The sequence below is a fragment of the Bactrocera tryoni genome, chromosome 4, assembly GCF_016617805.1.
Source record: "Bactrocera tryoni isolate S06 chromosome 4, CSIRO_BtryS06_freeze2, whole genome shotgun sequence".
Lineage (NCBI taxonomy): Eukaryota > Metazoa > Arthropoda > Insecta > Diptera > Tephritidae > Bactrocera > Bactrocera tryoni.
Genome location: NC_052502.1, coordinates 11,667,274 through 11,681,070, shown reverse-complemented (window position 1 = coordinate 11,681,070; position 13,797 = coordinate 11,667,274). Strand labels below are relative to the sequence as shown.

At 31.9% G+C, this 13,797-nt stretch overlaps 1 protein-coding gene and 1 non-coding gene across 5 annotated transcripts in view; one reads left to right on the top strand and one right to left on the bottom strand.

The window, feature by feature from the left end:
- Window positions 1–13,560, top strand: part of LOC120774096 (double-stranded RNA-specific editase Adar) — a 179,910-nt gene extending 166,350 nt beyond the window's left edge. For 2 of the 4 annotated variants that reach the window (XM_040103442.1, XM_040103443.1), the window contains exons 5-12: window positions 1,355–1,655; window positions 3,235–3,417; window positions 3,477–3,757; window positions 3,836–3,986; window positions 8,748–8,916; window positions 11,407–11,506; window positions 11,577–12,056; window positions 12,265–12,363. In XM_040103442.1, the coding sequence (XP_039959376.1) occupies window positions 1,355–1,655; window positions 3,235–3,417; window positions 3,477–3,757; window positions 3,836–3,986; window positions 8,748–8,916; window positions 11,407–11,506; window positions 11,577–12,056; window positions 12,265–12,363 (1,764 nt within the window). Of the gene's footprint in view, window positions 1–1,354; window positions 1,656–3,234; window positions 3,418–3,476; window positions 3,758–3,835; window positions 3,987–8,747; window positions 8,917–11,406; window positions 11,507–11,576; window positions 12,057–12,264; window positions 12,385–13,489 lie in introns of those variants that run through there. The other 2 variants (XM_040103444.1, XM_040103441.1) reach the window with 2 other exon arrangements.
- On the bottom strand, window positions 6,426–6,497 carry Trnae-uuc. Its single transcript has one exon. It is a non-coding gene; the product is annotated as a tRNA-Glu (tRNA).
- Window positions 13,561–13,797: the final 237 nt, after the last annotated feature.

The following is a 13,797-nucleotide window of genomic DNA, read 5'->3' as shown; positions in this document are numbered from 1 at the left end:
GTAGAATTAAATAGAGAAGGTACCATCTTCTATAAGAGTGTACAGATGCTGGCGTATGCCGATGATATTGATATCATCGGCCTCAACACCCGCGTCGTTAGTTCTGCTTTCTCCAGGCTGTACAAGAAAGCACAGAAAATGGGTCTGGCAGTAAACGAGGGCAAAACGAAATATCTCCTATCATCAAACAAACAGTCGTCGCACTCGCGACTTGGCTCTCACGTCACTGTTGACAGTCATAACCTTGAAGTTGTAGATAATTTCGTCTATTTAGGAACCAGTATTAACACCACCAACAATGTCAGCCTGGAAATCCAACGCAGGATTGCTCTTGCCAACAGGTGCTACTTCGAACTGAGTAGGCAATTGAAAAGTAAAGTCCTCTCTCGACGAAGAAAAGCTAAACTCTATAAGTCGATCATAATTCCCGTCCTGCTATATGGTGCAGAGGCTTGGGCGATGACAACAACTGATGAGTCGACGTTGCGAATTTTCCAGAGAAAAATTCTGCGAAAGATTTATGGTCCTTTGCGCATTGGCCACGGCGAATATCGCATTCGATGGAACGATGAGCTGTACGAGATATACGACGACATCGACATAGTTCAGCGAATTAAAAGACAGCGGCTACGCTGGCTAGGTCATGTTGTCCGGATGGACGAAAACACTCCAGCTCTGAAAGTATTCGACGCAGTACCCGCCGGGGGAAGCAGAGAAAGAGGAAGACCTCCACTCCGTTGGAAGGACCAAGTGGAGAAGGACCTGGCTTCGCTTGGAATATCCAATTGGCGCCACGTAGCGAAAAGAAGAAACGACTGGCGCGCTGTTGTTAACTCGGCTATAATCGCGTAAGCGGTGTCTACGCTAATTAAGAAGAGGAGAAAAGGCTCTAGACTTGCCGAACTCTTTAACTTGATAGCAATCTCGCATTAAGGGCATTACAAATATCCGTAACCTTTGACCAAAAATTTGACAAAAATTAATTTTTAATAGAACGATGAACTGATAATTATTTTTGGTCATTTAACCATCAGATTGATAATTTGCTCAGCCATCATCTGATCGATAATTTTATCACTTGGCTGAGCATATAATTTTCCTCTCATCGATCAGCTGATTATCAATGATATTCTAATTTCTTGATCCTAGCTGATGATCGCAAGTTCATTGATCAAAAAATCTTAATTTTTAATCCCAGATTGATGTAGTTTACATTAGAAAGTAAGCACGTCTAAACTCTCACGAGCAAATTTAAGATTATGCTTGCATTTCGGTAGTTGATTTTTTTTAACCTTTTTGACGCTCATTTTTACTAATATTATGTATTTTATTCTTTCCTTTTCTTTCCTTCCAGGTCGATGGCCAGAAGTATATGGGTCAGGGACGCAGCAAGAAGATCGCACGCATCGAGGCCGCTGCCACGGCGCTGCGCAGTTTTATACAATTCAAAGATGGCGCCGTACTAACACCACTGAAGCCGACGTGTAATCTCGATTTCACAAGCGATGAGCATCTGGAAAACGGTATTGTGAATTATGAGAACATAAGCACGGATAAATTAGTCCCGCTTTTAGACGCACTGTTCAGGCATGCGAAATTTATTAAAAAACTGACACCCTTCATGAGGGTAACCGATTGTGCATTGAGCATGACAAGCAAGTATTTGTTTTTTATTTTATTCCTTTTGTTATTGTTTATTTCATTGATTTCTATATTTTATTATTACTTTGTATGTGTTTGTAGTTAATTTGATAAATTTTTTTTAATATTTTTTATTGAGGAATATTTAGAGTTTTTAAGCTGAGCTTAGGAATAAGTACAGCGGAGTTATTATATAATTCTACGAACTATTTAGGAATCTATTTTCGATTTTCACGAGAAAAATGAGACTTTTTCGGGGCAACTTAGAAAAGTACGACGAATGACCCATTGTGTGCTTTGAATGCCAAAAATTTGATGAAGATCCAATAGTACAAGGTGATCCATTTCGAGGTTCAATACCTTTTTAAAGAAAAAACACAAAAACTTCAAATTTAATGAAGAATGTTTATTATTATTGGAAAGAACATTCGTTGGCATTTATTTTTTGAAGATTATCTCTCAGGTGGTCCATCCGTTGAGTCCAATTTTCGATGACTCGTTCAAGCATTTCAACGAACGTGTTGAGTCGATCCGATCTATAAAAGAAGCTGAGATCCTCTGCTACCCGTCTTAGAAAAGAGTCCTTCGGGTTGCGTGCGAAGTTTAAATAGAGTAGTCCGAGTCAAATTTGATCAGATTCTGTATAGAGTTGTATGATTCATCGCCTTTGGTAATCTTAGAGTTTTCTTTTGGAACATGGGGGGTAAACTTCTTGAAAATCTGTTTGCAAAGGTCGCGCCGTGCCTTCGAACAGAGTTAAAAATTAATTAAAACGATGACAAAATTGGACGAATTCGGCTTGGAGTCGCTTCCGCAGCTATATCTGCTGAAAGTAGTTATGTCAGCTGGATATGCAATCAGATCTCAAAATAATGAGCATAGGAAAAAGATTTAATGTTATAGAAGAGTTAATCGGCGAACAGAGACAGATGTTAGACAATTTTTCAGAAGTGATTTTTCTAAGGATCATGTACGACTTTTCGAAGTATGCTTTTCTGAAAGGTAGAGCAATAGAACGCCCTCATAAATGCTCAATGTGAATTGTAGCCTATCCCAATAGTTTAAAAAGTGAGTTATATATATTTGACGGAACTTTCTCTGTTTATAACCTCACAAAACTCGGTTGGCAGGAAAAGAAAAATACTGAAAATATAAAAATAAAAATTTTGTATAATAAAAAAATACTAAAATATTATATTTTTAACAGGTAAATATAAAAGTAATTAAAAATTGTTGTTACTGAAAAGTTTTGGTTATGATAATACCGTTATTTTTAACTATTTTTTGCATTATTTATCCCAATGTTGTTTTAAATTCCCTGAAACTTCAGTTAATGCCCCACCTACAGTAATTAACCGTTAATTCGCTCTTTTTTTTATTTATGTATTTTGTCCCTACGTTTGTTGTTGTTCTAAGTTTCCACTTGCCGATATGACAAATAATAAATCCGCAGCCTCACACGGTGTCTAGAGATAAGCTACACAATAGAAACTAAAATATATAAAAAAAAAAAATACAAAAAATTATAAATATTTCATTTTAAATTAGATTTTTTTACTAAAATGTTGAAATATGTTTCCCAACCCCCAACAGATGTAAATAAAAGCGCCATCACTGTAGATGGTCAGAAGAAAGTGCCAGATAAGGGACCTGTTATGCTGCTCTATGAGCTCTTCAACGATGTGCACTTCGATTGCTCGACTGTAGATGGCGCGCAGAACAATTGTCGCTTCAAAATGACAGTAACGGTGAATAACAGCAAATTCGACGGCACAGGTATGCATAATATATGAAAAAAAATTTTTTTTTTGATTAATTTTTATGAATTTTTTCAGGACCCTCCAAGAAGCTGGCTAAAAATGCCGCCGCCAAAGCCGCACTCGCTTCACTGTGCAACATCTCATACAGCCCCATGATGCATCCGCAGAAGAATGTGCCCTTGCCCATTGACGACAAGACCTCGTCCATGGAGTTGCCGCAGATACACGCCGACACCATCGGCCGTCTGGTATTGGAGAAATTCATGGAGGTCATTAAGGGGCAGGAATCGTATTCGCGACGCAAGGTGCTCGCCGGCATCGTGATGACCGAAGACATGAATTTCAATGAAGCCAAAGTGTGTTGCCAACCATTTGCTCTGCTCCTCACGAAGTTGCACCAAATAATTCGCTTTTTGTTTTGTTCCATTTTGCAGGTAATTTCCGTGTCCACCGGCACGAAGTGCGTGAGTGGCGAACACATGAGCGTCACCGGCGCCGTGCTGAACGATTCGCATGCCGAGATCGTGTCACGCCGTTGTCTCATGAAATACTTATATGCTCAATTAGAACTACAATGCAGTCAGAGTAAGTTGAAGCGTGCATTAGCTCTGCCACCCATTGCAGACTAGACTCTCTTAGTCGTAGTAGACGAGGAGCAAGAGTATTTACATACTTATGTAGAAGAGAAACAGATTTACCTTTAATTTCATATATTTTCTTGTGTATGTTTGTATATAAAACTTTGATTTTATGCCACACACCGTATTCGTTCCTAGTCAAGTCTTCTTTGGAATTGTAAATATGCATACATACAAACATATGCACACCAATGCATTTGTAACTGTATGTGTATGTACATAAATATACATACATTTATAACTTCAACTATTTCAATATCTTAAGTTTTCGTTTGTGATAAAGTAGTAGTGTAGTTTTTTTATTTTTTGTTTTCGCTCAGCGCACTTTGCTCAGCCAAGCTTTTTTGTTTGAATGCGGTTTATGCGCTTTTTTACGAAACTATCACACACAATCTCTCAAAAAATAATTAAATAAATAATTTTAATTTTATTATCAAATAAAAAATTATTAAAAAAAATTAATAATACTAAAATATAAGAAATAAAATAATTAGATAAAAAATGTTTTAAAAGATTTCAAAATAATAATAATTACAACGAAATAATATACATATATTATAAAAATAAAAATTAAACAAAAGTAAAATTAATTAAAATACATATATGTATATATAAAATACAAAAATTAAAATGAAAAAAATAAAATAAATAATAATAAAATAAATGTAAATAAAAACATATCAAAAAATTAAAAATATAATTATTAATTAAGAATAATATAATAATAATAAAAAATAAAATATTAGAAAATAATTATAGTTAAAAAATAAATATAATATTTAAAGAATACTAAATGTAAAAAATATGAAGAAATATAAAAATCAAAGAAAATATAAATAGATTACTAAATACATACATACATATGTACATACATACATATGTATATAAGAAATAAAAAATTTATTTAAAAAAATATGTTAAAAAAGTATAATAATAACATCGGAATAATATAATATGAAAAATATATACAAAACATAAAAATAAAAATAATTTTGTAGAAATATAAAATATAGAATGATACAAAAAATAAAAAACAAAACAAAAATAATATATACATATACATACATAAGTGTGTAAATAAAAAAAATTATTAAAAAATATATAAAAAATAATAATTATGCATTACAGCAAAATAATATTAAAATAAAAAAAGATGAAAAAAGATGTGAAAATATACATAAATAATATGAAATTAAAAAAATATATACATATGTACATACATACATACATACATACATATATTAAAAGAAATGCATACACAAAAAAAGTTTTAAAACAATAAAAAATAAATGAAATGAAATTGTGAAGGTAAAAATAAAAATAGTATTCAAAAATATAAAATATAAAAAATATTAAAAATAAAAAAATTAACATAAGAAATAAAAATTATTAAAAACATGGCCAAAAAATAGTTTTAAAAAAATATATTATTACAACAGAATAATAAAGTGATAAAAAATTAAAATATATATTGTAAGAAATTAGCAAAAATAAAAAAATGTGTGTAAAGTATAATAAAAAATATGTGACAATTAAAAAACCTATAAATAAATAAATAGTATTAATATAAGAAATTAAAAATAAAATTAAATTTAAAATATGTAAAATGTATAGAAAAATATGTATGTATATATAAAATATATAAAAAAATAAAGAAAAGAAATAAAAAAAATTATTATAAAATGGCCAAAAAATAATATTAAAAAAAATATTTTGACAACAAAATAATAAAATAATAAAAAATTAGAATATACATATAATATAAAAAAATAAAAGTTATATATATAAAATAAAAAATATATTTGAAATGCAGAACTATATAATATAAAAAATAGCTAATATATGTATGTAAAAAAAACAAAAGTTGAACAATAGTAGAATAAAAAAATTTAAAAAAGTAAAAACATATACATAATTAAAATTTAAAAAATAATATATTAAAAAGTATACATATATACAAAATTGTTAAAAAATTAAAATAATTACAATAATTTTTGCATACGAATTTCGATCAAAACTCATTTTATATCACTTTCAAGTAATTTCAATTTTAATTTTACACAACTTGCATTTCCCCAAAAAACTTTGGTTGGCTTTCTGCGCAGCTAAAAACTTATACTTACATAGACATAACTGGCTTTCGCTAGACATATTTCAACATATTATCAAACACATCTCTCCTTACTCTACTCCTCTCACAACTACTCTACAGTTTTTGCATGCAAATACTCCGTAAAAAAATTAAATCTTGAATGCACGCCAAAGACAAATTTCTTTTGCCATAAAGTTGCTTCGAATGCGCTCGTTTTAACAATAGAAAATATTAAACAAAAAAATTAAAAAAAAAAAATTTAAAAATTAAATTATAAAAAGTAAAAAAAAATATTTCCCATACCGGGAATCGAACCCGGGCCTTCTGGGTGAAAGCCAGATATCCTAGCCACTAGACCATATGGGATACTTAAAACCTATAACCTCAACGCTTAGCACGTGCTCTAGCCTCAAACGCACACTATTACACATAAACTGAATGATCTTTATAAATATTTTATGACTTGTGATCTACAAAGGAGCGGCAAAAATTTTGAAAATAGTTTATGATTCAGCAGCCAACTAGGAAATCCATAGCACATATAATACTGCTGTTTAAAACGTAATATAATTATTTAACAATAGCAAGAAAAACTTGTTTAGAAATATATTAATTATTAGTATTAGGGTGCTTCCTTCTTCCTTCCTTAATATTATTTTTGTTTTTTTTTTTGTTTTTTAGGTTAGGTGCAAAATTAAAACTAAAAATTATGCAAAATATGATTGTTGTTGTTTCAATACATTCATAGGAATGATGCATGATTCTGCGAAAATTACATAGTTAAGCATGATTGGGTCTATTCTGACTACATAGACTTCCCTTTCTTATGAAAAAAAATAGTTTTTATTGGATATATAATAGGGAAGAAGAAGAAGATAAAGAATTTCTTAAGTAATATTAACCCGACCGTACGAGTGAACTGCAGCTCATTCATTCATATTGTTGATTTAATTCAACTCTATGCTATTTCCATCATATTTCTTTTTATACCCTGAACAGGGTATATTAAGTTTGTCACGAAGTTTATAAGACCCAGAAGGTATCGTCAGAGACCCCATAAAGTATATATATAAATGATCAGTATGTTGAGCTGAGTCGATTTAGCCATGTCCGTCTGTCCGTCCGTCTGTCTGTATATATACGAACTAGTCCCTCAGTTTTAAAGATATCGTTTTGAAATTTTGCAAACGTCATTTTCTCTTCAAGAAGCTGCTCATTTGTCGGAACGGCCGATATCGGACCACTATAACATGTAGCTGCCATACAAACTGAACGATCGGAATCAAATGATTGTATGGACAACTTTCACATATGACAAGATATATTCACGAAATTTGGTATATATTATTTTCTAAAGCAACAATGTAATCTCCGAAGAAATTGATCAGATCGGTTAACTATAGCATATAGCTGCCATACAAACTGAACGATCGGAATCAAGTTCTTGTATGGACTACTTTCACATTTGACAAGATATATTCACGAAATTTGGTATAGATTATTTTTTAAGGCAACAATGTAATCTCTAAAAAACTTGTTCAGAACGGATTACTATAGCATATAGCTTCCATACAAACTGAACACATAGTTACTAACAGAAATGCACCTGTGAAGGGTATTTAGCTTCGGTGCAACCGAAGTTAACGTTTTTTCTTGTTCATTCTGCTTTCCAGCAAGTTAGATTTTTACATGGTTTCATTGGAATGCTTTGGGAGGTCTCCGAAAAAAGAGAACTTTTAGATTCTTTCTCCACTGAGCACAGACTAAATAAAATGCTATTAACTGCCAGATTAACAGTTTATCGAGATTTTTGAACTCTTCAAGTAAATAGCGATGTTTCTAAAATGAAAAATAATAATTTTTTTAAAATAATTTCGATCAAAAAGTCATAAATTTAAGATGGTTATTGACAAAATAGCGAAAAATAAGCTGCCTAGTCGGTTTCAAAAGAAAACGTAACGGTCTTTAGCACTTTTAAAATTTGTAAGCTCAAACTTAGATAAAGATGTCTTGGTATACGAACCCTCAAACCACAAACATACACAGATATTTATATAAACATATTTAAGTATATACTCATAATATCACATATTAAGCATATTTTGGAACAACATAACTTAAATTCATTTCTAAACAAATATTTAAGCTCTTCTAACTTTTTTCCAATAGCAAGCATAGAAAAGAAGCCGGTAGCGTAAAGTAAAATGAACGATATTTTATCATTATTTTTGTTTACTTTCTCTTAGACGCCTAGTTTGCATTTAGCAGGGTCATCCTGTAATGATTTTTTCTTTCTATATAACTAACACCCTATACTTTCTTATTAAAACTAATTTTTTGCTCTAGCAACCCACTTACTTTTTATCAACTTCAACTTTAACTTAAGCGCATACCTCTTTAACTACTTTACCTACAATTACATAGAACATAGTACATAGAACATATAGTACATATATATACTAGTTGATATTTTGTATTAATAATGAAAATTAACAAATACTACTACTACTACTTACTACTACAAGCAAAACATGACATGCGTCAAACAATTAATCTCGTATTTTACTAAAGTCGCATAAACAAATTTTTCTTTTTTTCAACTTTTGATTTTTATAGCCACTGCAAATCAGTCGATTTTCGTGAGGAATCAAGACAATGGGCAATACCCGTACAAACTAAAATCCGGTGTTCATTTCCATTTGTACATCAATACAGCGCCTTGTGGTGATGCACGGATTTTTAGTCCTCACGAAAATGACACTGGTGTTGACAAACATCCAAATAGGTTGGTAAACAAAATCAAATGAAATTACAAAATTTTAACGTTAAACAAACTAGACTACTACTACTAAGTATTCAACAAAAATAAAATAATTAAATTAAAGTAAAAAAAAAAAAATATTTAAAAAAAGTATATGACTTATATGAAAACAAAAACAAAAGCGCAAATAACTTCATAGAAGGAACATTTGAATTGAGTTATGCTTCCCATTTTGTTATTTGTAAGAGTCTAAAAACATTATAAATATACTATATACTTATGAATAGTTACATTCGAGCGAATATATTTGAGCTTTTGAGTGAGTGCCAGCATATTTTTTTTTGTGGAAAAGTATTTTAAATGAAGTGGGACCAGCTTGCTTTAAATATAGAATATATGTAATCAATGAAAGGAAGTCATTTTTCATAATCTAAAGATGTAAATGACAATAATTTTAGGTTATAAGTGAGTGGCAAAAACCATAACCTCAATTTTAAAGCCAAAAATTATTAAGCAATTTATTAGAAAACTGTTGCATATACGAGTACAAAAATGAGTTCAAAGTCAACTGAAGTGCCGTTAATAACAGCAAGTAATTAAAAAAAAAGTCATAACCTAAAAATTTCAAGATTATCCTGGGAAATTATTTACTTCCAAGCTTCATTTGGCACCCCAGTTCAGCTTTTATGAAAAAATTCGGGTTAAAATATTTAAAATCCAACTTAATAGTCAGATTCTCTCAGACTGATGTTTGCAACTAAAAATTAGAGACGGTAAAGGTTTCAAGTACTTTCAGAAAGACTTCATGTATAACAAAAAAAAAAAAAAGAAATAAAATGTGAAATACATTGCCTTTATCCCCGAGACTCTGTCACTCCTAACCTTCAATCGGCACCTAAGTCCAGCTTTTGCGAAGTCACAATTTGAATTAAAATATATTTTTCCTCGCAAATTAATGTTTGCCACCAAAAATCTAAAGATATTCCAGCCTTTTTGGATAGTATTCATATATGTACGGGTTATTCAAGTATTACAGAGAGATTCTCCAGTTAAAAAAGATCTCTTCGTAAGAGCCCGCCGGCTGCAAAAATAAGTGAGCTTATTTCTGTCACAACTCAAAAAGGCAACTCTTTGAAGTCTCATCGTGAAAAAGCTGTTGGCAAACCGTGAAGAAGCAGCCAGTAGGAGCACGGAAAAGGACATTTTAATAAATGTATAGACTTATAAACTATATTTGTTGATACCCAAGGTCCAAGCAGAGTAGCATGAATTACAACGACCGACTGTTGGGTTTTTATTGCCGAAATTGACCACTGCTGTCGTTCCCACAACAGTCGGGTTTACGTAACCGGAACGGACCCGGATTTTGTATGCGGTCAAAAACTGTCAACTCGGCAGAGTTCTGTCGCTACAACAACAATACTTCGGCCTTTTCGAATAACTGGTTTCTTAACTCGAAAATAGGTGTGAGGAAAGTCAGGAAGTCGAAGGACTCGAAATTTAGTTCGAGCTTAACATATTTCAACTGGTTATTATAAAAAGGTTTCCATTTCCAACGAGATAGTCCTAACAACGGGCGCAGAAATGTATTTCCTATTTTAACTATCACCCTGTGGTCTGTTGTTTGCAATCCTAAGCTAAAAAACTCAGAATAATAAACATAGAAAATGTTGTTTAAATGTAGTTCCTTAGTGTATAAGTACAAGTGTCAGAGTGCATTTATGAAATTATAAAGAGTTTTCGAGGCGGTTTATTCCATGTAACACCCTGTATTTGTCAAAAACAGAAATACCTTAGTCAGAAATACACCGAGAAGGCTGGTCAAAATTCTAGGAAGCTTATGAATATACAGTCCAAATGGAAAATGGTTCGGTAATGGTGTAATAAAGTTCGGTACTCACTCAAAAACTCCTCAAAATTCCATTCCCAGCACAAAGGGCGTTAAATCAACTCGTTTTGACGCCTTTTGTACGCAATTAAAGCTTAGCTGTGTATTCGGTTATATAAAAGCGCCGTTATTTACATTTCAAAATGAGTGAATTAAGCTATACATTTAAGTATGAACTGTATTTAATTCTATTATTTAGAACGAGAAATGTACAATCGATAAATGAATTCTTTCTTCTCTTTTTTCTCTCAAATTTCTTTTTTCCAATAATTTCCAATTCTTTATATGTTTTGTTATTGTTTTTGTGTTCTACCTTTGTTATTCGCTTACATTGCCTTGTTGGGTGAACTCCTCGCTCATGTCCGCTACCACTGTGCCATAACGCTGTAAACTGCTGCGCCTGCGTGCGAACCTGCAAAATATCATACATCTCTATATATATATATATGTATTATATATACATGCATTGCTAATATGTTAATACAAAAATATTCTGAAATTGGCGTTTTAAATGAAAATTAATGATTTTGCTGCGAACTGCTGCCGGCCTCGCTCTTGCTAAACTCATTTGCGCTTGCGCTCTTGCCTTTAAAAATCCATGCGTATTGTGTGTTGTGCGACGGCAGAAAGGCGCGTGGCCAATTGCGTACGAAAATCGAGTCGGGTGAGGGCACCATACCGGTCAAAAGCAAAGAAGGACTACAAACATGGGATGGCGTACTGCAGGTGAGTACTCATTTCTTATGCACTCGAGATATTAACAACTAAAAATGCATTTTTGAATACTTTTTCACAGGGCGAACGTTTGCTCACTATGTCCTGCTCCGATAAGATTGCACGCTGGAACATCGTTGGCATACAGGGCTCACTGCTGGCCTCGATTATCGAGCCGATTTATTTGCATTCCATAGTTTTGGGCAGTTTATTGCATCCCGAGCACATGTATCGTGCCGTCTGCGGTCGAATAGAGAAATCCATACAAGGTCTTCCACCACCCTATCACTTGAATAAGCCACGCTTGGCATTGGTCACATCGGCTGAGCCGCGCAATCAAGCCAAGGCACCGAATTTCGGTATCAATTGGACAATCGGTGATAGTGAGGTGGAGGTGGTGAATTCGCTTACCGGCAAAACGGTCAATAACCAAATATCGCGCATTACCAAGCAGATGTACTTCATGAAGTATGGCTATTTGATGAAAAATTTGCCCGGTATACCGAATCGCAAGCTCACAACCGATTACGGGCAAACCAAGGAGAGGGTTAAGGACTACCAGGTGAGTGTTTGGCGGTTTATGAGGCATTTTCTTGCTTTATTTCAGTATAAAAGCTACATATATATAATGATAGAAACAGGCAAGTTGTTGAATATATTCAAATCATTGACACACTTTTGGATTTAGAGGTTATGATTTTTTCGTCATGATTATAATTCTAAGCTTCATTTAGTCAACACATAGTATTAATTTGTTTTCTTACTTTCAGATTGCCAAGAAAGAGCTATTTGCGGCTTTTCGTCGCGAAGATCTCGGCAGCTGGCTGAAAAAACCAATGGAACAAGATCAATTTGCGCTTCCGGAATGACTCCATTGTCATCCTTTTGTTGTAAGTTTGTATAAGAATGTAAAATTTGTACATTTCGTGCAATTTTTATGCTTACTGTTATTAATCAATTATTTAATGACATGCGTTTTTAATGATAATACCGAAATAAGAGATATATTAAACAGTGGAGCACCATTGAAAAGACAAATGGCACTAAACGAAATCATACCAACAGATGAACGCATGAATAGTATTGAATCGAATTTTGAATCGGATTTTGTATCGAGTTTAAAAACAAGTTTGGCGTTGTACTTGCAATCGGTTTTTCAATCGATTTTAGAGTTGATTTTCGATTCACTTTTTAAACCGAGTTATAAGTCGCGTCTTAAGTCGAGTTTTGAATCCGACGACCTTGAATATAGTATGGATGCAATGGTTGGCGAAGACCTAGAAGAGTATAACGAGTTTGAGGAAAAACAAAATTTAAATTTAAACACATTTGTTGCTAACAAAAAGCTTAATAAGAATAGTTGCTCTAGAATATTTCTAGAATAGAATGTAGCTAATATGCTGGAACTAAGTAAAGCAAGTATTATGGCGTTTTAGTCTGAATCAAAAACCAACAAACACAAAAACACACATACTCATACATAACCTATCACACACTCACACTAAAAAAATACAGAGTTATAGAACAATATTAAAGTCTTCGAATATATTTTTTGCCTACTGTAGTAGCAAAATGTGTAAATATTTCGAACTCCACACTAAAAACAAGTATATAATGTACACAAATTCTAAAAAAAAAAATAAATTTAATTGGAAATTTTATTTTAAATTTATTAAAATTTTAATTGTTAATTTTTATTTTAAATTTATTTATTTATTTTTCTTTTATACTCCATTTTTATTAATTTCTTGTTATTATTTTTACACCAATACTTGATTATTGCATTTTTTAATTTATTATCAGCGTTGCCAATTTCTAATTTAAAACTTTTGGCTTAAATATTTATTTTTTAATTTTTAATCTGAAAATCTAAAATTTATTATGTATATAATTTATACTTTACTTTAAAGTAAATATTCACTTTTATCTTCTTAAATATTTTAACTTCCTCTTCAATTTTGTTTTACAATTTTATTTTAATTTTCCCTCTTCCAGATTATTTATGTTTGTTTGAGTACCGTGTGTCTGTAAGTGCGTTTGCCGTATTATGGAATAGAGCTGCGCAACAGTATTAGTACCAGTTTAGAAAACAAAAACAACAAAATTTCTATATACATACGGAAAAACATAACATTCATTTTCAAAACTACAAATATTAACCATTAACTGCAAAATGGCGTGCTTCAGAATCTCTTACGTATTATGTGAACTATTTATAACTACAAAAATGTTTCTACGTACAAGTCAACGGTTTGGTCACTATAATTTTGCATAATGGATGTATGTATATGTTTGTTTTTTAG